At 44.6% G+C, this 27887-nt stretch overlaps 1 protein-coding gene and 1 long non-coding RNA gene across 5 annotated transcripts in view; one reads left to right on the forward strand and one right to left on the reverse strand.

Annotated features, from left to right (window-relative positions):
• DHRS3 (dehydrogenase/reductase 3) overlaps positions 1 to 3627 on the reverse strand; it is a 45568-nt gene extending 41941 nt beyond the window's left edge. Inside the window, exons 1-2 of one of the 3 annotated variants that reach the window (XM_005292796.5) lie at positions 3298 to 3625; positions 2616 to 2765 (exon numbers count right to left, since the gene is read on the reverse strand). In XM_005292796.5, coding sequence (XP_005292853.1) covers positions 2616 to 2765 — 150 coding nt within the window. In that variant the 5' untranslated portion in view covers positions 3298 to 3625. Of the gene's footprint in view, positions 1 to 2615 lie in introns of all 3 variants that reach the window. The other 2 variants (XM_042852931.2, XM_005292795.5) reach the window with 2 other exon arrangements.
• Positions 1334 to 26915, forward strand: LOC135976981 (uncharacterized). 2 transcript variants are annotated; one of them, XR_010594274.1, is made up of 2 exons: positions 1334 to 2389; positions 25315 to 26915. It is a non-coding gene; the product is annotated as an uncharacterized LOC135976981 (long non-coding RNA). The 2 variants fall into 2 exon arrangements; XR_010594273.1 differs by having other exon boundaries at positions 1334 to 2045.
• Positions 26916 to 27887: the final 972 nt, after the last annotated feature.

Here is a 27887-nt window from a genome sequence, read left to right on the forward strand (position 1 = left end):
TTAACTCTAATGGGAGAGGAATCGCAGGACAATAGAATATTTAACTCCTGTGTGTCTCTTGGCAACATACTAGAATATGCAATTTTAATTATTTTGTTTAAAAACTTTTTTGCAATTCTTTCCAGTTGTTTACAACCGAAACGCAAAATCAAGGAGACTGATAAATTAAGAGATGGGTTGCATCCTTTACGAAGATACTGCATCACATGGAGGAAGTCAGCTTTTGAAGTAAAAGGGAGACCAGTTAAATCTCAGGGCCAGACAGTGGAAGTTATGAAAACGTTCCCTAAACAAATACTGAGGGAGGAATACAGTTGGGTTTATGAGTCAAGTTCCACTCTGAGAATTCCTGCTTTATATACAGACCACCATCTGTTACACAAAGGGGCCAAATTGTGCTCAGTGAAACTCCATCAGAGTTAATGGGATAACAGAGCAGGGGAGGGATAGCTCAGTGGTTTGAGCATTGGCCTGCTAAACCCAGGGTTGTGAGTTCAATCCTTAAGGGGGCCATTTAGGGATCTGGGGCAAAAATCTGTCTGGGGATTGGTCCTACTTTGAGCAGGGGGTTGGACTAGATGACCTCCTGAGGTCCCTACCAACCCTGATATTCTATGAAATAGTGACATTTGCCCAAGGTTCTCAGTGAAGACAGTTCCTGAGACAGATGATAGCCAGAAAAGAAGACATGGAGAGCAAAGCCAGAACATATTCTCTCTGGCCACGTACCACCACATAAATGATAATGGGCATGTTTTCATAGAAAGTACTAAACTCTCAAATACTTTATCACCTTCTAGTCAGGTTTACCCCTCTCAGAGACATTTTATGATTCTCTATATGACTTAATATACAAATGAACTGTATTGTGAAACAAATGACAATTGTTTTGGTTTCAGCTCTACACCCTCAGTGAAAACAGCTCCCTTTCCCTCCACCCATGTCAATTAATGTATTGGGGCTTATTACCATTGTTCTGTCTCCAACAGGGTTGCAGCCAAACAGCTAATAAAACTAGTTACAGAAATGGTGATACTTTCATAGCGCAGCCAGGCTTAGCCACCAGTCTGACAAAATAAATAAGTCAGGAATCATGGTATTTTAATAGATGATGAAAGTACACTGTCAGCAGATTGTCTAGGTCCAAAGTTCAATGACTTGTATGTTCAGCCTCCAAGGAATTGTAAATCTCAATGCAGGGTTTAAACTCAAACCCATACAAAACTCAAAGCTGTACACAAGGCATACCTCAAGCCACACACCCCTCACAGCTAGATGCAGGTAAATCTCAATGCCACACACAAGGCTAATCTGTAGACAGGTGAATCTTGGCAAACGCACACATACACCCTGCAAGTTGCATACAGGATTTACTTTGAATAGATATTTACTCCATCTCCATGCACTATGTGATGGTCTCCTAGGAGCTGACTGCGGGGGATTCCTGCCAGCCCCTTCATAGCAGCTAAAGTGTAAATCTATCTAAGCCATGTTGTGGTGTTTGCTTTCCGGAGTCCCACCTTTGGACTCACCAGGGCCAGTGAAAAACTGAAGTTCCTATGCGATTGCTCTGGGTAACTCAGTGACTCATCCCCAGCTCTTTTCAAGGGGAGAAACGCATTCAGCCTCACATCCCGGCATAGGTGCTGGAACTGGGGTGCTCCCGCACCCCCTGGCTTGAAGTGGATTCCATCATATACAGGGTTTACAGTTTGGTTCAGTGGCTCTCAGCCCCCCCACTACACAAACTGTTCCAGAGCCCCTACATGGCAACTTAGACTCTTACCCTCTTCCTCCCCCCACCTTAACTTCCCCCACTTCCAATGATTCTGGGGAGCAAACAGCACAAGGGGGGGGTGTTTAAAGACTGACTTTCAGTGGAAAGCCACCAGGGTGAACTGAACCTGGCCGCTTAGGGCTGCCCCTCCCCCTCTCCCAAAAAGCCGAGCTCTGCCCCCTTTCCAGGCGCTTAGGAATCGGACCAGGATCCCGTCTAAACGGCTGTAAGAGGAGAGGTTCAACCGCATTGACTCCCTGCCTCTCAGGTAGGGTGACCAGACAGCAAGTGTGAAAAATCGGGAAGGGTGTGGGGGGTAATAGGCACCTATATAAAACAAAGCCCCCAATAGCAGGACTGTCCCAATAAAATCGGGACATCTGGTCACCCTACTCTCAGGCAGCGGGTGCCCCCGTGCCCAGCCCCGAACCGAGCCCCACGCCCACCCCTTCCGAGTGCGCTCCGCGCCCCAGAGGAGACACAACCGTGTAAACAGAAAACGCCACTCCAGTTCCTCCCCGGCGCAAAACCCGGACCCGGGTCCAGACAGACCCCTCTGCAGCAGGGGCAGATGCACGAGGGGGGCCAGGCTCTGAGGACACAGACGCCAAGGTAGCAGGGCTGGGATGACGGGGGGGGGGGTAGGGGGGGTTGCAAAGCAGCCGCCCTCTTCCCCCCTTCTCCCTGCTGAACCCGGGGCAGGGTGGGTGGGTTTGGGGGTCTGTTTCTCCCAGTCACCCCGCAGGGAGACCTAGTAGCAGCAGCAGGTGGCGGCCGAGGGCGGGGAGCTGCCCCCCCGCACTCATTCCCCCCCCCCCCCCCCCAGCTCAGTCCTCACCTTTCTGGCTCCTCGCTTAGCAAACTCCCTGGCCAGGTGGCGACCGATGCCTCTGCCCCCGCCGGTGATCAGCACGTTCTCCCCGGACAAGTCCCGGAGCCTGGCCGGCAGCAAAATGCACACGGCAGCTTTGACCACCAAATAGACCATCTGCACGGGGAAAAGCAGCAAAGCGCCCAGCCATTTCCAAACCATCCTCTTGATCCAGGCGGGGCAGGAAGACCCCACACCCCCAAAACTGTTTCAGCCCTTCACAAAACCAAAGCAAGAGAGTATGAAGGGCAACACGCCCTCTTCCTTCCCCCACCAATAGGGGGAACAGTCTTCAAGCCCCTTCCAAAACCTGGGGAGAGAAAACCTTGGCCGGGAAAGATCCTTCTCCCCCCCCCTCCCACCAGAAAAAAAAACCGTGGGGGGTAGGAGTACAATGGTGCAGAAGATAGTTGCTTCCCCTCTCTCGCTGCTCAGCTCCCTTTGGGATTGTCACATGCAGGTAAAATGTTTTTCTACTGGAGGAGGACAGAGAGTTTGTTTAAGTTAAAAAGAGAGAGAGAGATGGGGGGGGGGGTGGAAGAAAAAATAAACCCCCACCAACCCCTACAGTTTAAAAGTGCAAAATTAAAATCCAGTTTCCAAATGGCAGGGGTTTTATTTAAAAAAAATAATAAAAAAATAAAGCAACCTAGGTCTCCAAATTTCAGCCTGCAGTGCCTTCCAGACAGCCCATGTCTATTCTTAGACTCAGGAAATTGCTTAAGCTTTGCCAGGACTTTCTCTTTAAGAAAGGGTCTATTCAGTGTAAGGTGGTTGTCGGTTTCTTAAATATATATATATAAGTATCTACAGGCACTTCTCTTCTGAGCCTGGTGCAAAAGGCAGAGCTGATTAATTCTCTCCCCCCCTTCTCCTGTTTCTTTCACTTGATCACAGACAGGGTTAGGCTGCGCACGGTTTCAGCTCTGGTTCTTATTCATTTCTCCCCATTGCTCTCTCTGCCTATCACAGCTGCAGCGCCGGGGAGGTTTTATACCCCATTGAGCCTGATTGACAGTTAAAGTGTTGGGGAGATTTTACTACTGTTTCTGAGTGGCTGGCTTTGCTCTCCCCTCCCCCCAGAGCTATCTCTGAGCCACTGCACATAAACTCACACACACACACTGAAACAGACACTCTCTGGGTTGCAAGCCTGCAAGCCAAGACTTGCTGCATGCCACGTTGGGCTTGTGGCTGTAATTGAAGAGCATTGTAACAGAGAGAGCCAGCTAACCTCCTCCTCCACGTTAATAAATTTCAGATAACATGCAGTGATCTTACTTGAGCCCAACAAAAGCAAGAGAAATTGGGGTTAAGGGTCAATTCAAGGGACTCATCTGGTCCTAAGAGTTTCAGCTTAATGTGGGGTAGAAAAACAGAGGATCCCTTGGCAAGGCTAGGAAGTTGGTAATGGGATAGATGCTTTCACCCCTTGGTTCCTGGTCTGGATCCAGGCAGCACAGGCTGGTTAAGGACTGAAATCTGTTACCATTTGATGGTGGCCGTATGGAATTAATTTGGAAGATTTAATCCAGTTCCTAGTGGACCAAGTTCACAACACAGGAGTCAATGAGAACTGGTTTCAGAGTAGCAGCTGTGTTAGTCTGTATCAGCAAAAAGAAGGAGGAGTACTTGTGGCATCTAAGAGACTAACACATTTATTTGAGCATAAGCTTTTGTGGGCTAAAACAGAGCCAGGGAGACTGCTTCCCTCAAAGGGAGTCACTTTTGGTCACTTCATTTGCCTAAGGGGGAGTGGAGCTCCTTTGAAACTCTGCCCATTCATTTCCCCTTCACTTGTCCCAGGCTTTAGCCCAGATACAGGGCAAGGTTACAACACATTTAGGTCACATCAATACGATAAAGCCATGTTGTAACTGGGTGAAGGGGCAAATGTGTTGTAATCAGGTCTCTTGACTTGGTTGTTTTGCATTGGTCAAGCAAGTGTTTGGTTGTTTTATATTCAGTTTCATGGTGTAAACGCTCTTGAGGAGGGTCTGTTTGCACATTCGCTAAGTATACACAGCTAATAAGTGTGGTTACAGTTAGGAATGCTCATCTAATTCATAAACAACGAGGAGTCCGGCGGCACCTTAAAGACTAACAGATTTATTTGGGCATAAGCTTTCGTGGGTAAAAAAACTCTTAGTGGGTTTTTTTAATGCCCAAATAAATCTGTTAATGTTTAAGGTGCCACCGGACTCCTCGTTGTTTTTGTGGATACAGACTAACACGGCTACGCCTCTGATACTTGCCATCTCATTCATGTGGAGCTAAAAACAAAGGACGCCGGCCCCCGCCCTGCTATTTTTATCAATGGCGTCTTTGATTCAACAACCTTGGAAAAAGCTGCTTTTTAAAATGACATTTTTATGGTTGCATATTTTGTGTAAACCAGTGATGAAAAAGGTAAAAGTAAAGGCTTTACCAAATTAAGTCCACAAACGAATTCATATGGAGTTCATCTTTCTTTATCTGTTATACTGGGAAGCCATCTAGTGGTCAAAAAGAAAATGGAAATGACTGGTCTGGAGCAGTGAATTTTGAACTGTTTTCAGATTGACATTTATTAAGGGAACAAACACTGTCGATTTGAATGACTTTTAAAGTGGGCTGGTCTGAAAAAAAATCTGTACTTAAGTACTTAGGTTAGATTTTTCAAAAGCACTGAAATGATCTGAGCCTAAAAATCACTGGGGTTTATTTAGCCTTCTGAGTCATCTTGGGCAGGTCTACACAGCATATTGGAGTAAGCCACCCAGCCAGGGTCGATGGCCTCTAGGGAGGAGATGGGTTTCAAAGCCCAAGCTCCAGCTATAACTTCAAAGCAGGGGCGACATAGCTATTTTTAGAGACTAGCGCTAGCCTTGCTAGGCCCGGGTCTGTCAATCTGGACTGGGAAGCTTGTTCCCCTCGGCTGTGTAGACATACCCTCTTGCGCTTTTGACAATGTTCCCTTCACATAAAAGTGGACTTATGCCAATGGGAACTTGGTGCTCACATAAGACCACCCGTATTTAAGTGCTTAAATGTGGATTTAATATCTAATTTGAGGCACCCACATTTGAAAATGTTGGCCATGTGACTTGCTCAAGATCATAAAGCCTGGACTGTGAGGGCCAGAACCCAGTGGTCCTGAATCTCAGCCCCATCTTGGTCCATTAAACCACAAGGGCCCTCAGAAAGTATGTAGAATTTAAAGAGAAACCTTCATCACAATCCTAATCCTTAAATGCCAGATTACCTCACATGAAGCAGGCCATCTGACTGCCATCATACGGCACAATACCCTCAGGAGAGGTTATTTGGGAGAGATGAAAATCTAAACTTTCTAACTGCAGGAAAGGACACTCTAGATTTTAAAAATGAGATGGCCGCCCTAACCTAAGAGCGTATGAAACGAGTCGCAGTTCAGAGAGCTTCTTTTGCCACTTGGCAGCATTTAGCACCTCCGTGTTATTACAGTGATATTTTTAGAAAGTGAGCGGTTGGAGGCCACCTGGTATTGCAATTTTCGTCTCCATCCGACAATTCTGGAGGGGAAAAAGAAATTACACAGAGGGCCTAGTGTCTGGTTTGAACAAGGAGGACTCAGTCTCTGGGCTGGTAACAAAAGTAGCCACCTCCTGGTGCGGAAGTAAGGGGCAGTGGTAAAAACGAAGGGAGAATAAATGACAGTTTATTCAAGGGAGGAGGAGTTTTTATGTAATTTATTACATTTATATATAATTCGCTCTGTATATTGATCTAGATACAGAGGTGTGTGTTTAAAAAAGTTTTTAAAAAAAAGATGAAAACATTTGCTGACATTACTCATGCAATTGAGTCAAAGGGCTAAATTCAGCTGTGCTTTACAGTACATGCCCTGGATGTCAATGGAACTTTCTAGTGGATACCTCACATATGTGTCTACGGTTTGAGTAAGCTAGGGAACACTGGAAGAATAGTCAAGTATTATTTTATTATTTGCTTTTTTACTCTGTTAAAATTAAGCCCAACATTTAGATTTGGAGTAAAATCAACCAACCAACCAAACACTAACTCCCAAAAGCCAGCAAACGGTTTTAGATATTTAAACAGAAGTGTTTTCGTAATTTCTTTTTCAAGGTCAATGAAAATATGGATTATGTTTAGTATGGGTTTAAGCTTCCCCGGCAGCATTTGCAACACAAACGGCTTTGTGCAAGTGCAGAAAGTGAGGCAGGCAGATTGATAATAAAAATGAAGTGACTAGTCTGTTTTCTCCAGAATGAATGTCGTGCAAAAAGTAAAACAATAAAGAAGTGAGGCGAGGCTATTAGATGGTAAAATTCTTTCCGCTTTAAAAATCTAGGGTGTTATAGAAAATTTTAAATATATTCTTATCCTGACAGCATCTTTTAAAATACCATTCTACACCGAAAGACGATGAAAAGTGGTAGTCTGGAATTTCAGGTTATTGTCAGTGAATGCACAACACATTTGCTTATTTTACGAGAGACTTTTTTTTTTAATCCCCTTGCAGAAATCAAACTGGGTTCAAACGGTCAAGCTGAGCTGTTTCTTTCTGGACCATCATCATCAGCAATAAACATTCTGCAGGCTAAATTATCCCCCCTCAGTTATACCAGTTCATCCAAATTGCTTTCAGCAAGTGTACACAGGTATAAATGATTGGAACACAGTACACAACTCTGTGGTCGATACTTAGGGCTTGTCTTTACATCTGAGTTAACATGAGTTAGGGGCAAAACACTAGTTATAACTGGAGTCCTGTCCACACACAAAAACCCTTAAGTGGGGTAATGCTTTCAACTCACTGTCAGGGGGCATAGGCAACTCAAATTAGCGCAGCTGATCAGCTGCTAATATAACTCTGCCGCATTATTTTGCAGCGTGACTGCTCTCACTCAAGTTGGTCTGGCTCTAGAGGACTTAATAGGAGTGTAGATAACATAAATTAACTGCAGTCAACTTGTGGAACTCCTTGCCTGTGGAGGTTGTGAAGGCTAGGACTATAACAGGGTTTAAAAGAAAGCTGGATAAATTCATGGAGGTTAAGTCCATTAATGGCTATTAGCCAGGATGGGTAAGGAATGGTGTCCCTAGCCTCTGTTTGTCAGAGGATGGAGATGGATGGCAGGAGAGAGATCACTTGATCATTGCCTGTTAGATCCACTCCCTCTGGGGCACCCGGCATTGGCCACTGTCGGTAGACAGGATACTGGGCTGGATGGACCTTTGGTATGACCCAGTACGGCCATTCTTATGTTATGTTCAGTGAAAACATTAACAGAATCCAGCTCCTTCACAGTTGTGTAGGCTTTTAGAAATAAAAAGCAGTTAAAACTTGTTGGTCACTAGAGTAGATGTGCCTCTGAATACAAGCCACTTGAGTAACCAGGTGCCATTTTTCATAGTACAACTGCACTTTAAACAGGCTCAGGAAGTATGTTCAACATGCGCACTAAGTCCTGATCCTGTAGTGACATAGATGTGGGTGGAACCTGCACCTGTATATAGCCCTTTTGTTTTCAATGGGCCCCAAGACAGGCATAGTGGTCTGCCTTTGCACACATAGTCACAAAATGTCACAAACTTTCTCAAAGAAAAGGAGGGGGAACCGGAGAAGCGTGATGAGAAGAGGGCGAGCTTTTCTGCCTTTTCAGTTTGCTACTTTTGAGAGCTTTGCTTTAGAAGCATTCTTTAAAAACAACTATACATTGTCAAATAATATGCTGTCAGCAGAGCTGAAAAAACCCTTTGGACACAGACCAGACCTGTTACAAAATGGAAATTTTTTCTGACAAGTAGCACTAGCTTTTTACATCATGCAGGGTGCCCTATTATGGGCACTCCAGGTCACTGATTAAAATTAAACCGCTTTAGAAAAAAGAAAGCTCTTGCCAAGTTGAGCTGTTTTCTGTTCCGTGAAGTACTGCTGTCACAACTGGATAAATCAAGAACTGATTAAAATGACCTTTCTGTGTTTCTTAATTTTGTTTCCCCTTGAGTTCACATTTTCCCTTTGAAACATGTGTCAGTGGCACTATGATCTCACAGTGTCCTTCTGTGTAACTATCAAGGGCCTGATTCCATTTTCACGTAACTCAATGGCAAAACTCCTATTGACTTCAGTTAGGAACAAGATTGGGCCTTTAATTCTCTAGCTCTAGCACAGGGGTGGCCAACCTGAGCCTGAAAAGGAGCCAGAATTTACCAATGTACATTGCCAAAGAGCCACAATAATACATCAGCAGCCCCCCATCAGCTCTGCCCCTCCCACTCACTGGCAGCCCTGCCAGTCAGTGCCTCTCCCTCCCTCCCCGCACCTCCCGATCAGCTGTTTCGTGGCATGCAGGAGGCTCTGGGAAGGGGGAGAGGGGAGGATTAAGGGCACGGCAGGCTCAGGGGAGGGTGCTGGAAGGGGTGGAGTGGGGGCAGGGCCTGTGGCCGAGCCAGGGGTTGAGCAGTGAGCACCCCCCGGCACATTGGAAAGTTGGCGCCTGTAGCTCCAGCCCCGGAGTTAGTGCCTATACAAGGAGCCGCATGTGGCTCTGGACCCACAGGTTGGCCACTCCTGCTCTAGCAGAAGCTAGTCTAATGTCCAGCCTGTGCAAATTTCTGTGTTTGGGATTGGGAGACACATAGGACCTGCTCAAAGTCTCACAGTGAGTGGTATAGACAAAAGTGGAACGCAGGAGTTATTGCCTGGCTCTAAGTACCAGACAACACCCCTTCTTCGAATTCAAAGTCTATATAAGAGAGTAACACATTCATCTGGAATCCCAGGCACGGTGTTTTCAGACTAATAAAGTTATCTTTACAGCTTCTATTACTCAGGACAGGACCTTCCATTTCATTCAGTCATCGATTAATTTTATCCTACTTTAAATATTATCAAAGCCGGAGAAACCAAATTGTTCGTACTAAAAATAACTCCCAACCTTTATTTTGTTCAGCTGAAAGAGGATTGTTATTGGTCAGTCATTGTCTATTGAAAATTACAATTTAATTAAGAAGGGGCCAAAATTCTGAATGAGAAAAAAGAAAAAGAAAGGTCCCATCATAATATAAGACAAATACACTAAAGTTGTCTTAGCCACACATTTGTAATGACACGAGGGGCCTGCCTTTCAATGTGGCCTCACCTCAGCCTCCATCAGCGAAGGCGTAACTTTGCGCATGAAAATATCTGTGTAGACGCTGTGACAGTCTGTACCCCTATGTTCACCTCTTGTGAGGTATCATTTGAAACTCATAATTTGCTGATCATTATTGTGTTAGTAAAAGATGTGTGGCAATGTTGTATGTAAAGTTGTAAGATTCTACTGTAGGCTGCTACTAAGACATATTCTAAATCTGGAGATCAGTCATAAATTGGTTCTCCAGAGACAAAAGGTGCCTCAGCCAGTGCCTCAGCTAGGTGACAACAAGATGAAATGGGCCATAATATGGTTAAGTGGCCATTCTTTGGCAGGAAAGAGAGTGTAGGTGAAAAATCTACTTTCGGCTTGGGGTTCCCATCCACACAGACTTCCTGTCTCCTGAATAGTAGCTGGAGATGACTCACAAAAAGAGAAGGAACTATAAGAAAAGAGAAGAGATTTCCTAAATCATCTCTCCCTTCATCTCCACTCATGGCCTCAAGTTAATAAACTTGTTTTACTATTTTATCTAAACCAGCGTGTTTGGATTGAAGTGTTTGGGGAAACTCCATTTGAGATAACAGGATCTGGGCATATCAATTTCTATTAATTAAATGTTGGACTTTATATGAGTGTGTGTTGTCCAGGAGAGGGCTGGGCAGTACAAGGCGTACATTTCTGGGAGAAAGTCTGGGATTGGGAGTTTGCTGGTGTTGCTTTGCAGTGTAACACATGAGTGGCTGCCCACAGCACTCAAACTGTATATCTGGGAGTAACTTACATGCAGGAGGCTGTGAAAGAACAGACCAGGAGTGGTTGCTCTCACAGCAAAGCCATGCCAAAGGCACCCCAGGTTGGAGAATTGAGGGGACACAGCTGTTCATCAGTCCAGATTATGCCTTGGGTAACGTCACAGATGCATTTTGTGTACTATTAATTGCATGGGGATGATAGGTTTTGCACAGTAAGGGCTGGATCCAAAGCGTATTGAAGTCACTGGAAAGACGCCCATTGACTTTACTGAGCCTCTAAAGTTCTTTCACCCGTGTGTATGATTCGAACGATTGACGATCACCCTGTCATGTAGTAGAAAAAGCATGTTGAATGCATCTAAATGGAAACCACATTTTGAAAAATGGATTCTATAAGCAAACTACCACGTGGCATACAGGTTGCAGCCATTTGGAGAATATCATCATCTTTTATTTCATCCGAAATGATGGGAATAGAATTCTCACCTACAGCTCTTCTTGGAGAGTTCCCGTTGCTGTGATAAACCTGACAAATCTGTGTCCGTTTACAGACAGCAAAAGCAAGAACAAGGTTCAATGTGCAAAGACCTTAATACGTGCAATTAGCAAACCTCTCATGCCTAGGACTGATTAGTAAGAGCCTATACGAGATCAACGACGCTACGCAAACCTGTGTCAGTGCGCTGTGTCACAGTGCTATCCCTCTTTTCTGTTGGCTTGCTCCGTGATAGTGAGCGGGCAGGCAAAGCAGAAGACAGTGAGTTCACATTCAAGTGCACAGGAACCAAACAAAGCTGGCAGCCACATTCTGGTCTCTTTTACAGTGGTGTAACTCTGAATGATATTGATTTTAATGGACTTACTCCAGATTTGCACCAGTAAAACGAAGATTGGAATCTAGCCCTGTATTTGATTGAATGCCTAATTCCGGACACCATCCCTTTAAGAAACACCAGGCAGTATTAGGGCGGGAGGTGGAAGCCAATACTTTCTTCTTTTGGAAAGGCCGTCAACATTGCAGAAAGCAATAGTTTGCTTTGTTCTGTGACCCTGAAAATAAATCCTATTAAACACCGTAATATGGATTTGACAAATGGAACATACATAGGCTAATTCCTTTAATGATCATTTGGCACCAGAAGTTTGCAGACTAATATAAAAAAAAAGAAAAAAAAGCAAGACAAAAATCCCTTTCCTAAGCCCTTTCTAACAATGTGCTTCTTTCAGAGGGTTCATAACATGCAAGTGTTCTTGGTTTGCTTGTGATTCGGGGCTAGCAGTGAACTAGTTTTCCCTCCTCTCCACACACCTCCCCGTCCGAGATCCTATAAAAGCAGTGGTTTTCAACCTTTTTTTATGGGGACCCAGTTGAAGAAAATTGTTGATGCCCGCGACTCAATGGAGCTGGGGATGAGGGGTTTGGGGTGTGGGAGGGGCCCAGGGCTGGGGCAGAGGGTTGGGGTGAGGGCTGCGTGGTGGGGCCAGGAATGTGGGGTTCAGGGTGTGGGGGGGTTCTGGGCTGGGGCAGGGGGTTGGGGTGTAGGAGGGGATCATGACTCTGGGCTGGGGATGAGAGGTTTGGGGTGCAGGAGGGGCTCCAGGTTTGGGGGGACTCAGGGCTGGGGCAGAGGATTGAGGCGCAGGGTTGGGGCGTGGCCTTACCTCCGGCAGCTCCCAGTCAGCGGCGCAGCTGGGGTGCAGAGGCAGGCTTAGTGCCTGTCCTGGCACTGCAGACCGTACTGCGCCTGAAGTGGCCAGCAGCAGGTCTGGCTCCTAGGCCGAGGCGCACAAGTGGCTCTCGCTCGCAGGCACCGCCCACCTTCCCTCTCTAGCTCCCATTGGCCGGTTTTAAATTAAATTAAAACAGAGCAGTGGATCTGATCCCAGAAGAGAGACCCACCAAATCTGAACCCCCTGATCATGGGAATATGATCAGTGGGAGGCCTGCCCGTTACGGTCAATCAAAAAGAATAGCTTGGAGCTAAGGAACCAATTAGTAGACAGAGGAAAAAATCCTTGGGAAATAGGAGTTAGGGGGAGAGTTGGTAGGAACCCAGAATTTGTTCTTCAGAAAATTCCAACCATTTGAATACAATTTTGTTGCAAACTGGAATGAAAACTAGAAATTTTGAAATTTCCCAAGGAAAGGAAGTTCTGAAAAAAAAAAAGGAAAAGGAAAAAAAGAAAAGGAATTCTGAAAAAAAAACAAAAAACAAAAAAACCCAACCCCTGATTTTTCGAAAAACTGAATTTGTTTGGTTTTATTTGTTTTGTTTTTAAATAGATCTGCCAGTTGGCCCAACTCCTGGGGACTCTTCGTGCTGCCTGGGAAATCCTCCTCCATGGAGTGGGAAGCCTAGAAGCCCTGAAAGCCCCAGGTTCTAGGGCATCCAGGCTCTTGGCTCCATGGCAGGAAGTCTGGAAGCCCTGGGGACCTCAACCCCAGGATGTTCACATGGTTGGGCTGCCCCAGAGCTATGAACTCTGGACTCCCCACCTCAGGGCATGTCTGGGTAACATTTTGGTTTTGATGAATCATCATTTTCAGCAAAAATCTGTTTTGTTAGAAAATTCTGGACCAGCTCTAGTTAGGAGTCGGGGGCTGTTAGGAAAGGGGAACTTCTGAAACTTTTCAGAACAAGACACTTCGCGTTTTTACGCTTAGTAGAATAGAGTAGATTTGCTTTTAAAACTTGCTGACGTGCAGCCATTCTGTCTTTATCACACTGAACAGCTACGGCATTGATTATTTTCATGCTAGAAGACATGAAGGTGGACTTTGCAGCTGCATGCGACGTGGGGCAAACTCGCTGGTCAGCCAGAAGCTAGATTAGCTGTAGCTAGTACTGATTTACAGCAGGTGCTGCCCTTCTGAAATTAACCTCGGTGCTGTTTATTTACACTAATATGCATAATTTGGGCTATCGCAGTTTCCGCTAAATAAACAGGCATAAGTGCCAATTTGTCAGGGGAGAGAAAGATCAGTAATGGCAACAGAATGCCCCGCAGGGCCAAACTTTCCCATGTGATTGACCAGCTAGCAGAGCTGAACAAACAGCATCACTTGCGCAAGTTGAAAGAGGCTCTTTCATAATTCCTTGCTGGGTGATATATTTTAGCAGCACGCAGCCTAAAGCAATGAACGGATCCCAGGCATTTCCAAAAAAATCTTAGGCTTACATTTTTAAGGGTTGTTGGCATGTTTCTTTCTTTCTGTCTGACCATTTACCTAGTGTCTCTGAAACCACAAGGGGATTCTTGTCTTACTAGAGCCCAATTAAATGGCAATTATCAAGGAAGCAGGCAGAATGACAGAATGGATGATGGGCCACAATCTGCTTGAAATTATACCAGTGTAAATGTAAAGTAACAATTGAATTAATCTGAATTTGATTACTAGAGTTTCGATACTACTTACTATGCCAGAGAGCAATTTAAATGGGTCAAGTGTGCCAAAAAATATAGGTGCCAACATGTTCCAGACGGGTGCAGGGGGCTGCCTGCTTGGAACAAATCCCCTATCATAATTAGTATAGAAATAATAAGAGAGTCAAATTCTGCTCTTGGATTTACTTGGTAGAACTCCCATACAGAGTGGTAGAACCTGACCTAGTGTACTAATAAGTCTAAAACCACGTACATGTCTATGAAAGAAAGAAAAAGTGTGATTTTTACCTTATTATTCAACGTATTATTTTTCTTTGTTTGAGAAACTTGCTGTTTCAGGGGCCTGTGAAGGAACGCAGTGTACGTGCGGAGTACAGAAAAGTGAAGGCCCAATTCTGCAACTATTTGGCAAAAGAATGCTAATATTCATATAGTGCATTTATCTGAGGACAAACTGAAAACAGTTCACAGAAAAGTGACCATATCCTCAATACCACTTCACATATGGGAAAACTGCAGTTAGAGGTTAAGGTCTACAATTTCAGAAGTATCCACCAATTTTTGGGTGCCAAACCTTATACCTAGGGCTTGATTTCTAGGGGTGCTGAATACCCAAAATTCAATTGAAGTCACTAGGAGCTACAGGCACTCAGTACCTTGGAATATCAGGCTCTTGGTATCTTAAGCTAGGCACTGAAAAAAAATGATGAAACCCAAATTCAAGGGTCTTGTTGCACAGCTTCTAAAATGGTACAGCTACAGAGCTGTTGCTATAGTCTAAATGCTTTCAACATTGATAGAAGAGAAAGGGGTGCTTCCGCCAATGTAGGTAGTCCACCTCTCAGAAGCTGTAGCTAGGATGACAGAAGAATTCTTCTAGTTGTGTCTATACCTGGGATTAGGTCAACCTAACTGTGGGGCTCAAGACGTGAAATTGTTCACAGCTCTGAGCGATGTAGGAAAGTCAACCTAAGTTTTAGGTGCAGACCAGGCTTGAGTTGTTGATGTGGACCTTAAGTGACTTGCCAACACCTACACAGTAAGTCAGTGGCAAAGTCTGGAATATAACCCACTACTCCCATTCCTCCATGAACCATTGGATCATCACACCACTCAGTGGCACTATTCTCATCAATGTTAATATCACATGAGGAAGGTTCACTAGTTTGGGGAACGTGTCTGCCTATCAGTTTATCAATTCCATTTTTTGATTTGGGAATGCCTGTTGTATGTTCAACATCTGTTTTGAATGGGATCTTTAGAAGGCCTTTGAGCATTCATTCTGTAACTGGAACTTCACACCTAGGACAGAAGCTTTGTCTGGGAACCTGGCACAGAACAATCAAGGCCCATCAACATGGAATGATTTTTTCCCCAGTGGAACAATGGTCTTAACAGTATTTTAAAAAGAAAACAAAAACCAAACGACTTTTCAAGCTATTAAAGCTGAGGCCCCAGAAATATGTTTTGTTAAGAAACACACCTAAAGGAGGAAATAATAAATACAAAGGTACCTGGTTCTACATTCCTTACCTTTCTCCAGGAACATCAAATAAGAGAGGAGTAGCAATCATTACTGCCAAACATATACCTTTCCAATTAAAGGATAAATATATAGATAATGAAGGCAGAGATCTACTTGTTAGAAGTACAGTTGGTGGTAAAATGCTAAAGTTAGTAAGTATTTATGCCTCTAATCAAGGTCAGATGCATTTTTCAGAACATTCTTTCAAATCTTAGAGGTTTTGGTGGAGTTATTATTGGAGATTATTATAATTGTATTTAAAACCCCATGTTACATAGGTCAGACAGCAGTATAATAAAGGATAGAAAAATCAGGCACAGAACTAATCTCACTAATGAATAAACATGATTTGATTGACTCCAGGAGGTGTCTGAATCTAAAGGAAAGAGTCTACTCTTTTTCAATGCCACACAGAATATATATAAGAACTGATATAATGCTAATCTCTTGCTTAACACAGCAACATCAGCACAGCAAGGCTACATCTGGTCAGATCATGTACCAGTTTGGGAAGATACACTTAAAATGAGGTGGAGATTAAACACGCCACTTCTATGTGAAGAGAAAAGAATTCAAGATATTAGAGAAGAAATTAAGCAATAATTTAAAGAAAACAATGCTGACTAGATTAAAACGAGAGGGGGGGGGATTCCTATGTTAGTAGAAATGCAAACATTACTTATTAGGGCTGAAAAACTTAAAAACATTACATCAGAAAAAAAATCACAGAAAATATATAAAAAATAGAGGCCAGAAGCAAGTTAGATTTGTTACAAACAGAAAAAGCTGACCAGGCAATCAGAGACACAAGACAAGTCCATTATGAAAAGGGTAACGAAAGTGACAAATTACTAACTAATAGACTGAAAAATAATACAAAAGAAAGTACAATTATTCCTCCAGCCTGGAAAGCCCCAAAGGACATGACCAGGGGTTCAAAAAGATAGACAGAAGGCTTTTGCATACCACTGTAAGAGACCTTACTCCCTAGAGTCAGTTGACCATAAATTGATAAAGGAATATTTAGCTAAAAGCTAACATACTCAAACTAGAACACCCAAAGCTAGAAGCCCGGGAGGAAGATATTAAGGAGAGCCCTAGAAGTTATTAAGTCCCTTAAAAATGGTAAATCCACTGGCCCTGATGGACTTCCTCCAGAATTCTATGAATTTTTTAGGGCACAGCTAACATAACAATTAACAAAGCTCTTCAATGAAATAACAGAAAGATCTCAGACACTTGGAGAGAAGAACAAGTTGTAGTTATCCCAAAATCTGGTCAAGGACTCGTCCAACAGTGTATTTTACAGGTTCATCTCCTTATTACATCAAGATGCAAAAATTTATGCTTCCATCCTAGCAAATAGATTGTTAATATATCTAGGTACTTTTGTCAAAGACCAGATGGAGTTTGTATTAAATAGGCAGCTATCATTTAGCGTCCACAGAGTTTGAGACCTGATCTTCACAGGCTTTACCAGTGAGCTCAATCTAGTTTTATGAACAGATGCAGAAAAAGCTTTTGACAGAGGAAAATGGCGGTTCTTAAAGTTACATTTGGTTTAATTTCACCATTGGATTTCCGTTTTGTACTCCAGTCCATACGCTTTTATTAGAGTAAATGGATCTCGATCAGAAAAATTCACCCTGTTCAGAGATCCACACAAAAGATGCCCTTTATCACCTCTTCTTTTTGCCATGGTAATGGAGTCATTCGCCCAATCAACCAGATATAACCTAATATAAAGGGAATTATAACAGGAAACAGGGAACACATGCAGAATCCGTGCAGTCTGAGGGCAATATGAAAGGAATCAGTGGTCTCAGGCCAGCTTTGGGGGGGGGGGAAGGCCTGAAGGCTCCCTCGTGGCAACATTTGGAATTTTTTTTTTTGGTCAGCTACAGAAACAGCAAAATGGGCAGAGAATGAGGATACTTCTCTAAACTTATCCTCGTAAAAAATATTGTTATAGAAACACAACAAGGTAGCCATTCCAGCCAACAGCCTGCCAAAGTAATGAACTCTCTCTCAGCAGAAATGATGAACCTTGGTGCAAGCCACCAGGAAACCAAGACTCGAAGAAGTTCTTTTATGAAAGGTAAAACAAAATCTTACCAAACCAAATCCCCCCCCTAAAATCAATAAGACCAACCCCCAAGGCAATCAAATCCCCTGTCAATCAAATCAAATTTCCCCAGATTAGTCAGCTGAATTCCCCTTCTCAAGATTTCTTTCCATGTCTCTCTTCACAACAGCTGCTCAGTTTTCCTTACCCCAGTGTTGGGCCAGGCTGCTCTTCACAACTGCTACTGGATGGTTGGCTTCCTGACAGCTGTGTGCTCCCCACTGTTGCTGTCACGGCCTCCCTCCTCAATCTCTGTTCTAAGGGCACAGTTACCTCACTGCCAGACCCTCACATGAGGACAGTTTCTGGGGCACCCACAGCATTCTGGGTGTGCTTCACTGGTGCTGGTGGTGCCACCAGCTTCCAAGATATAGGGAGACAGCTGGGCAAAAATAAATTCCGAATGGTGTGTGTCAGTGTAAAGAGGCAGACCTCTCTTTTAATAAGAATTCTGTGGCTACAACCAGTGCATAACTGGGACCAGAGCGTCTCTGGGATATTTTCCAGTGTCTTTGTGGCTGTGTGAGCCTGTCCCAGAGTCTAAGAAACTGGAATTGTGTGGACAAACTGCCCATGGGAAGAAGGAGCTGCAGCTAATGGGAAGTGGCACAGGAGAGAAACAGGAGAAGCTGCGAGGGTTTAGCATTGCATGGAAAGATCCAAACCCCAACATTGTGCAAACATCTCCAGGCCAGATTCTCTCTCTGTAATGAGACAATTACATCCTACTTCCTAAGCCTCTCGGATTTCCCAATACGCACATGCTTTTTCTGGCATGCTTCACTTCGCCAAACCAGGCATACTTGTCTTCTATAGCCATGTTGCTTATTTGTAATTGCATGTACTAATTGTAATCAGCTCCCAAACCTTTAGTAATGCTGGTCTGATGTTAATTGTATTCTCTTGACTGGCTGGAGGTATTCACCGAGTAAATACCACGTCTGGCATCCTCTTCTCCCCTTGTGGCAAAACTCCTTCACCCCAACTTGAATGGCTGCTCCACACTACGTGCAGCCTGACAGGTTTCAGGGTCATGGGGTTTTAGACATTCTCAGTCAGGAAAATTGGGCCCATCATTTGGAGTGTATAAACAGCATTATATCCGAAGTTAGATGGAAGTTCTTAAGGTATCAAGAAACATAAAACTCCTGCAGACGGACAGCTTATTTTCCAGAGAATCTTAAAAAGAAAAACAAATGTGTTTCCAGGGCAGGCAAGTGCCGTGAGGGGAAGTGGTCCATAGAATGGTCCTACATACATATCATTTTGAAGCAGTGAGTATATCCTCAGCCATGTCACCATTGCCTCTGCCCATGCTATCATGGCTACACTGCTATTTATACACCTCTACCCCGATATAACGCGACCCGATATAACACGAATTCGGATATAACGTGGTAAAGCAGCGCTCCGGGGGGGGGGGGGGGGCTGCGCGCTCCGGTGGATCGAAGTGAGTTCGATATAATGCGGTTTCACCTATAACGTGGTAAGATTTTTTAGCTCCCGAAGACCGCGTTATATCGGGGTAGAGGTGTACTTGCATTGTCTCTCAGCGAGCTGCCACACGTATGTGAGCAGGGGAATCATACACCTAGCTCGTAGTATTAGTCTTACAGTGAAATGTCAGATTCTCTCTCCCCTGCCCTGGATTGCCCATCAGTCACTAGCAGCCCCTGTAATCCAATTCATTTACTCTCTTTCTCGCAGGTATTCCTAAAATACCTTTCACCATGGTACTGACGTGCTGGACGGTAATCTAAGGTAGTACTTCAGCACTGCTAACTCCAGCCATTCAAAATCATGAATCTGGCCCCAAAAATCCAGAGATTTGGCTTAAAAACCATAAGTTAAAAAATGACATGTTTTATTTGCAGTCTGAGCTATCAGGGTGCTCTTGGTTTGTGCTTTCAAGCTTTCCTTCATCGCCATGAGTCCTAGAAATGTACTTTTTTCATGCAAGCTGAGATACTCCCCCAGGGGCTGGCGCTTTAAGGAAAATGCCAGATATCACGAGACTCACGATAAAATCCTAAGAGCTGGTCACACTGATATTGAGTATTCCCGAACAGGCTAGGTTATCTCATTCTCCCGAGCCCTATTTTTAACATCCCTTTCTCTTGTTTCCTGGCTTATGGTGCTTTTGTCCTTTCTTCTATTTTTCCTCAACCCAACTTCATTTCTATGGACTGGTCATAAGGACTAGGGAGTTAAGGGGAAAGAAATCACTACCGTATATACTCGTTCATAAGCCGATTTTTTGTAGTAAAAAAGGGAAGCATCAGAGAAGGGGGTCGGCTTATGAACGGGTATAGAGAGGGAGCAAGGAGAGACAGCACAGCCAGCAGAGCAGAAGGGAAGAGGCGGGGCCAGAGTCTCTCCGCTTCTGGCCACGCTGCTCTCCCCGCAGCCTCCGAAGCAGCTGCAGCTCTGGGGCTGGCAGGCTGCAGACGTGCCGCTCGGCCCGGCCCCCCCAGAACCCCTTCAGAACCAGCGGCTTATCCTGATGGCCCGGGAGCCAAAGTTTGCTGACCCCTGAATTATAGGGTCGGCTTATGAACATTTTTACTTATCCATCTTCGGAGGGGGTCAGCTTATAAATGAACCGGCTTATGAGCGAGCATATACGGTACTAAGAAAAGGCCTTAGAGAAGAAGTGATTCCACGTCAATAGGATCCCCTCTGGTATCCCCTAGCTAAGGTTCTGCTGCTCAGAAAGTTCTGGCTCCTGGACCTGCCTTGTGTTGATGTTACTGTCCAGCATAGTTATCTTGTAGGGTCATACTTGGACAGGTAGTTTTTGAGATAGTCAGGATCTGTTGTGGTAAGGGTCTGGTGCATTATGATGAAAGGTTTCAATTCAATTCGGAAAGAAACATGTAGCCAGCAGAGTGTGTGGGGGGTGCTGACGTAACATTCCTGCAGGCTTCGGTTACTCAATGAGCATGCTACTGTGTTTTAAGCAATTTGCAGCTTGCTGGTGATGTTTATTTTTGTACCCAGACAGAGGAGGTGTAATGAGGCTCAGTAGAATTCAATTTTTTTTTTAAATAATGTTGATGGAAAATATCAGTGTTTATTTTTAAACAATTTTTAAAATCTTTATCCATTTAAATTTTCGCAGTTGCAGGAAATCATGGGAGGGTCAGACAATTATTTAAGGACAATAGAGTCCAAAAGTTAAAGCTTTATAACTGTTAAAATACAAATTGTCAACATCGCATATCAAAGTATACTAAGCAAATATCCTTACATCAAAGGGGGTGGACGGCGAAATCAGCATTCACTGACATTTACCGATAAACATCCTTCAAAGGCTAGTTGAGGTCTAACATGAAGACAATGAATGCATAGAACAGAGTAGCCAAGTCCCTATCCGAGAGGAAGAGTAGTAGTTTCCTGGGCAGTAGAAGCTGGTAAAAAGTGCTCTCCTTGGATGCAAACTGCATGTTCAGAAGTAGTGAGGAAACCAGCACAACCTTGAGGCTACCATGATGAGTAGTATTTGCCTGGCCTCAGCTGAGGATGAAGTCAGTGTTTTGGCAAATTTCTCAGAATCTTCACCTTTTCGTGTTCTCTGTATGTATATATATCTTCTTACTATATGTTCCATTCTATGCATCTGATGAAGTGGGCTGTAGCCCGCGAAAGCTTATGCTCAAAGAAATTTGTTAGTCTCTAAGGGTACGTCGACACTGCCCGCCGGATCGGCGGGTAGCGATCGATCTATCGGGGATCGATTTATCGCATGTAGTGTAGACACGATAAATCGATCCCCGATTGCTCTCCCGTCGACTGCTGAACTCCAGCTCGGCGAGAGGTGGAAGCAAAGTCGACGGGGGAGCCGCGGCCATCGATCCCGCACTGCGAGGACGCGAAGTAAGTAATTTTAATTCGATCTAAGATACGTTGACTTCAGCTATGCTATTTTCATAGCTGAAGTTGTGTATCTTAGATCGATCCCCTCCCCCCCCCGCCCTTTCCCCAGTGTAGACCAGGCCTCAGGTGCCACAAGTACTCCTGTTCCTCCCTTCCTAAGAGCATCAATTCTTTCTTCCCTGGATTAAGTCTGAGCCAATGGCTGTTTATCCATTCATTATTTCCTGTAGGCTCCGAGACATCTTAGTAATGACAAAGGCTGCTTTGGTGGAGAAGGAAGCCGGACAGAGTGTGGTTAGAATACTGCGGCATTTTCCCGCGTTTATCATGACTGCGTGGTCTGCTTGGTGGGAGCCGGCAGAGTTCTGTCTTCCTGGTGCTGCTGGGTTCTTTATGTAGGTCAGCAGCCTTTCATCACTGGCCATATCAAAGGCTATTGACTGCGTAAGGAGTGCTGTCATTAAGCACTAAAAGGCACGGAGATTTGGCCTCTCCCAAAGACCATAAACAGTTCATCCTTCTAATCCCGAAGCCTGTCTTTGAGCAATATTCTGGCCTGAAACCTGAGTGTAAAAGGGCCATATTTCCAAACACAGCTTTATCCCAGCTCGGTTGTGAGACTGACATGAACCATCTCATTTTAAAGCTATAAATTATAAAGCAGCTACAGTCATCTGTAGCAATCCTACACAGCTGTGAATAATCAACTCCCTTTCCCTAGATATAGCGCTCTATGTGCAGCATAGAACAACGTAGGAAATTCTATTCAGCCTTTGTAAAATTTGGTCTCACTCATTGTAAACAGTCAAAGGTTTTGGAGAAACTGGGTATCTGCACTGAGATTAGTATCTTGAGGCTCATGATGGGTGGAAAACCACCGCTGCCTGCTGCGTGGAACAATCCTTTTGTACCATAGCACACCAGTGCTGGCTGCCTCTGGAAAATCATTACATCTCAAAGTTCTGATCCTTAATTCCACTCATACAGCACCATCAAAAACATTTATTTTCCAGAAGGCTATGAAAGAGCGTGTCACTACATTGTCAGAAAAAGTGGCCCAGTGTCTGTGTCTGCTGGGTAAGTGGGCCTTGTCCAGTTCCGTTCCTAGATGCTTTGCCTGTTAAATACAGAGTGAAGGAACCGGCGACTGGGGTCTCTCCACTTCTTATGCTCTTGGGAGGGGGAGCTTGAGAAAGGCCTGCACGGCCTCCCGAGGATACAGCTAGAGAAAAAAGAATTCTGAACTCCTGTGCAGGGGCACCAGCATACTATGAGTGGGGTCCACATGCAGAGGACCCTGAAGAAGAATGTGCTAAGTTATCATTATTTGATCTATCCACTGGATTAAAAATTATGTTCAGTTATCAGAACTTATTATAATATAATAGATGACAGTTTCCTAACTTAAAAAGTGTTGCAGCCAACATGGGGGAATGCTACATTAGACCTCATCTTGATAGATAAAGAGGAACTGATCACAGAACTAAAAATTAAGGGTAGCTTAGATACAAGGGATCATGACGTCATCACATTTATAATGTGCAAACAGAATAAGGTCCAAACCATGGGTGTCTTGGAGGGATGGTATGGAGTGTATATAAGGGAGGTAAATGCTAAACTGCTTCCTTTAAGGACACAGTCACTTGAACTTGAGCAACCAGAGAATCAGCAAGAACATTTAGCTTCTCTTGGTATTGACACCGCCTCATTAGTTATTGGGAGTGGACCACATCCACCCTGACTGAATTGGCCTTGTCATCACTGGTTCTCCACTTGCAAGGTATCTCCCTTCTCTTCATGTGTCAGTATATTTACGTTTGTATCTGTAATTTTCACTCCATGCATCTGAAGAAGTGGGGGTTTTACCCATGAAAGCTTATGCCCAAATAAATCTGTTAGTCTTTAAGGTGCCACCGGACTCCTTGTTGTTTTTGTGGATACAGACTAACACGGCTACCCCTCTGATACTTAGCTTCTGATGAGGGTGAAGCCACTGAAGCCACTCTACCCTTGTTTAATTCAGACATGGGGTTACTATTTGTCTCCAATGACCGGGGATGTCCCTGTTTTCAGCACCTGTCCCAGTTTTACAGAGTTTGTGTTTACCAGTTTTTTTTTTTTAACTCCTGCAGACTAGCTTCTTGCAGGAAAAATGGGTCAGCCAAGCCACTGAAATTGAGAACAGATCGGTTGAACATATACACAATATTTTCCAGCAAGTAAATTGCTAGTATTAGTGAGACAGAAGATGCATTTTATTATTTTTCTGTTCTTTCCTCCTCCCAATTGGTCTGTGTTTTGTTTTGTTTAAATGAGAAATAGGATTGGACTTTAGCAGCCCAAGATCCATCAACTAAAAGTGCCTTTTTCTGTTTCCCACACAGGGCATTTAATACTCTCTAATATACAGTCAAAGCAAGGGATTTTCATTTTACAAGCTTCCGCACAAAGAAAGAGGGCAGAAAGGAAGTTGTTACAAAGAAGTTTTACTTAACGGTTTAAGTTTTCAGTGTAAAATTGAAATAAAAGGAAAAAAGTTATACACATTTTAAAACATTTCTGTGTGGAACTGAGCGAGCTCCACTCCTGCCTTCTACCACCACAGGGACGGCTCTGACTCCACTGGTTGTGTATCCACATTGTACCATTTATTTATGCTCCCTCCACTAATACCTTCACAGTCCTATGCAGCAATGCTGTTTACATGCATAGAGTATGTGTATACAGTGTCTCCTCTGCTTTCGGCCCCTCCCCAGGTCCTGAGGTCTCTCTTCTGTGAGACTGGGCTCAGCTAACCTTGTTCCTCTCCTCTCTCACTTCCTTCCGGTTCCCTTCTTACCCCTTTTGAGCTGGGGGGGCTAATTGGTTCTTTAGCCAATTAGGTGGCTCCCTCACCAGATTGGATAATTAACTTCCATTGTTGTTTGCAGCATCAGGGTAGCCCAGTGGGACCCAAGATGTTAGAAAGCTTTCCTCTTTCACCAACAGAAGTTGGTCCAATAAAAGATATGATCTCATCTGCCTTGTCTCTCTAGAGCTGTGTTTCCCAAACTTGGGCCGCCGCTTGTGTAGGGAAAGCCCCTGGCGGGCCGGGCTGGTTTGTTTACCTGCCATGTCCACAGGTCTGGCCCATTGCAGCTCCCACTGGCCGCGGTTCGCTGCTCTGGGCCAATGGGAGCTGCTGGAAGCGGCGTGGGCCGCGGGACGTACTGGCTGCCTCTTTCAGCAGCTCCCATTGGCCTGCAGAGGCGAACCATGGCCAGTGGGAGCTGCGATCGGCCGGACCTGCGGACGCGGCAGGTAAACAAACCGGCCCGGCCCGCCAGGGGCTTTCCTACACAAGCGGCAGCCCAAGTGTGGGAAACACTGCTCTAGATCATTTACTTCAATTACCCCAATCAGCGTTTTCCAGGAGAACTAACTGGTGTCTGACACTCCCTGCACTCTGTCTTGCTATGATCAAAGCAAGCCAGGATTACTACACAAATCCTGAACAATTAACTGTTTAGTGCTATAACAGTAAAAGCAAAGGTGCTAGTACATTTTAACATATTCCAGCCTGATACACCCCTTCAACACCACATAATCAAACGATCTTGTTCCTGTCACGCTGTCCTTTCTCTTTCTTTGTTTATGACCCAGCCTGTTTCATGTTGAATTTATCCCACACACCATCTATGGCAAGGCCCCGATCTTTAAATTTTGTAAGAGCACCGAGCCAATTTATGAGTGCGTGGAAAATTACTAACAATAAGCATGCTGCTATTTATCCCATTTCCCCTAAATATAGCAGAGCCTGGAGCAAGACATGAACTCTACGCAGCTTCTGAAAATTTGAGAGACACTAATTTCTGGTCTCGCTCATTGTAAACAGGCAAAGGTTTTGAAGGCCCTGGGTAGCTGCAGTGAGATTAGTATCATGATGGATGGAGTACCACCACTGAAGGACCCAAAGCTCTTCATAAGACACCTGCAGTTTGATGAGGTGCCAATGACGGATGAGTTGCCAGCCCAGATTGCGATTGGCTGGCCAAAGAAGAGGAGTCCTCTTCTTCCATGGAAGAGGTGGAATGTTAGGAAGCAGCAGTGAGAAATGTAAAGGAAGAATGGACATTCATGATGGATATCATTATAGTTTAAAAAACACACGGTCTTGAACCTCAAAAGCGGTTCAAGTTTGCTTCGAGATTTGGAACAAAACCGCCATGGCCTGTTTGGAAGCATTAATAAGAATTTGAAAGAAAGCATTGAAATTACGATGGATAATTTACAAATATTCAGTACAGAAGCATAATTTTAGCTACTAGTATTATAATATATCTGCTCCTCCATGGGGCTTTTGACACAGTCCCACATGACATTCTTGAAAGCAAAGACAAGTGGCTTATGTTTGACACAATAGAAAAGGGGGAATTAGTGGAGGGAGGCAAAGAAAGGAGTGATGTGAGAAAACTAATGGGCTGGAAAGATAACCTTTGCAGGAGACATGGAGCAACCGGACAATGATCTGGTTCTGCTCCTGCTCCTTATTGTGACACAAGTGGTGATGTAATGGAATAGGTGATCGGTGAGATGCTGGATGGAATCTGGGCAGAGCTTTCCAACATGCCAAAGATGTCTGGCTGTAAGGTTGAATGACAACCCATTTGGGTTCCATTGGACAGATATGGTGACTGCTGGTATTGCCATGGTTTTCCCATGGGTGGATTGTCAGCTCGGTGCAGGAGAACCAGCATGGTGTGGTGAGATCACATTGTTTTGGGAACCTGGGCTGACAAGCAGTGGCTTCAGACCTTCTGAAGGAGGAAACAGACCTGAATGGAGCTGTCTGAGAAGCTTACAGCACATCTCCAGCACCAGAACACTCAATTCAGGGAAGTCATACCTGTGCAGAAGTGGGTGGCTATTGCCCAGTGAGAGTTGGCAACATCAAACAGCTACCAGTCAGCTGCAAACAACTTTGGGGATGGAAAGTCCACTGTTGGGGTTGTGGCTTTGCAGGTTTGCAATTAACTCTGTCATCTATCCATGGGTAGTTACCATAAGAAAAGTTCTGGAAATAGCTTGATTTGAGAGGATGGACCATGCAGGGGCAGTCAGTGGCACCCATATCCTAATACTTTGCCCACCAAAAGCAGCATCTAAGTATGTGAACCAAAAAGGTCACTATTGACCTGTCTTTCAAGGCTTGGTGGACTACAGAGGCAGATTCATGAATATAGATATGGGAAATATTGGAAAGGTTCACAAAGCTAGGGTACTAAGGAGTGTGGGGTTGTACTTGAGGGGGAGCTTTATTCCCCAGAGACGATGTGGGTTTCTACCGTGTGTCTATGAGCCCTGACCCCGACCCCTGCGCTGGGCTGCGACCCCTGCCCACAGTTCATGATGCACTATGATGTACACCTTATATGTATTAGTTGATTTTGTACGCGGATCTTATGATTAAAGTAAATAAACGTTCTATTATCATTATTTTTCTGGTTATTGATGTATTTTTCTTTTTTTTTTTTAATATAAAGTAACGACTATGAAACTATATGGAGGGGGGAGGGCGCAATTTTATATTCTTGCCTCGGGTGCAAAAATAGCTAGTTACGGCTCTGATGCCAACAGTTATTTTGGGGGACCCCACATACCCATTCCTCATTTGGTTCATGAAGCCGTACCCTGACATTAATGACTCTGGAAAAAGGGAATTCACTTACAAGTGTAGTAGTTGCAGAATGGTCATGGCGTGCACATCTGGCAGGCTGAAAGCTCATTGGTGATGCCTGTGCACTGGTCTGGAGGCCACCGTGGCCAAGGCTGTTTGCATAATGGTCATGTGCCGCATAACAATTGTGAGGGTAAAGGGAAGTGCTTCGATCCAGCGTGGGCCCAGAACAGGTCTGAACTCTCTGCAGTCAACTGGATGCCACTCACTTGCATGTGGTCCTGGTTCCCAGTAGGCATTTCAGGGATGCCGAATGTGCATACATGCTAGAACAGCAGGGAGGCAGAAGGTGACATCTGCCTGCACTGAGGGACACTTTCACACCTGCGCAGCTGCTGGAAAAGCACAAGAGGGGACATTGGCACATACTGTGATGCTACCTAGCTTTGTGAGGGTTTTGTTCCCCTGTCGCAGACAGTCTTTAGCCATTCATTCCTGTGATTATTCACCCACTACAGGGTGCCTCCACTGGGTTAACACCTTAGGGGTTGGGTTGGTGCTGTGGAGGGTGCAAGCCTAGTTGTGTAATGATCATGGTGCAATGCTTGTGTGTTCATATGAACACCTGTCGCAAGACTATGTTACCTGGAGCACTCAGTTTAAACAACCTTATCAACATTTCCTTAAGCAGGGGGAGGGATTCACACATTCTTTCTAGTCACCATTTGTTGTGGGCAGTGCTAGGAGCACTTAGAAGCTGGTATGCATCACCACACCCGAGGTTGAAACTG

Source organism: Chrysemys picta, chromosome 21 (genome assembly GCF_011386835.1).
Source record: "Chrysemys picta bellii isolate R12L10 chromosome 21, ASM1138683v2, whole genome shotgun sequence".
In the NCBI taxonomy this organism is placed as follows: domain Eukaryota; kingdom Metazoa; phylum Chordata; order Testudines; family Emydidae; genus Chrysemys; species Chrysemys picta.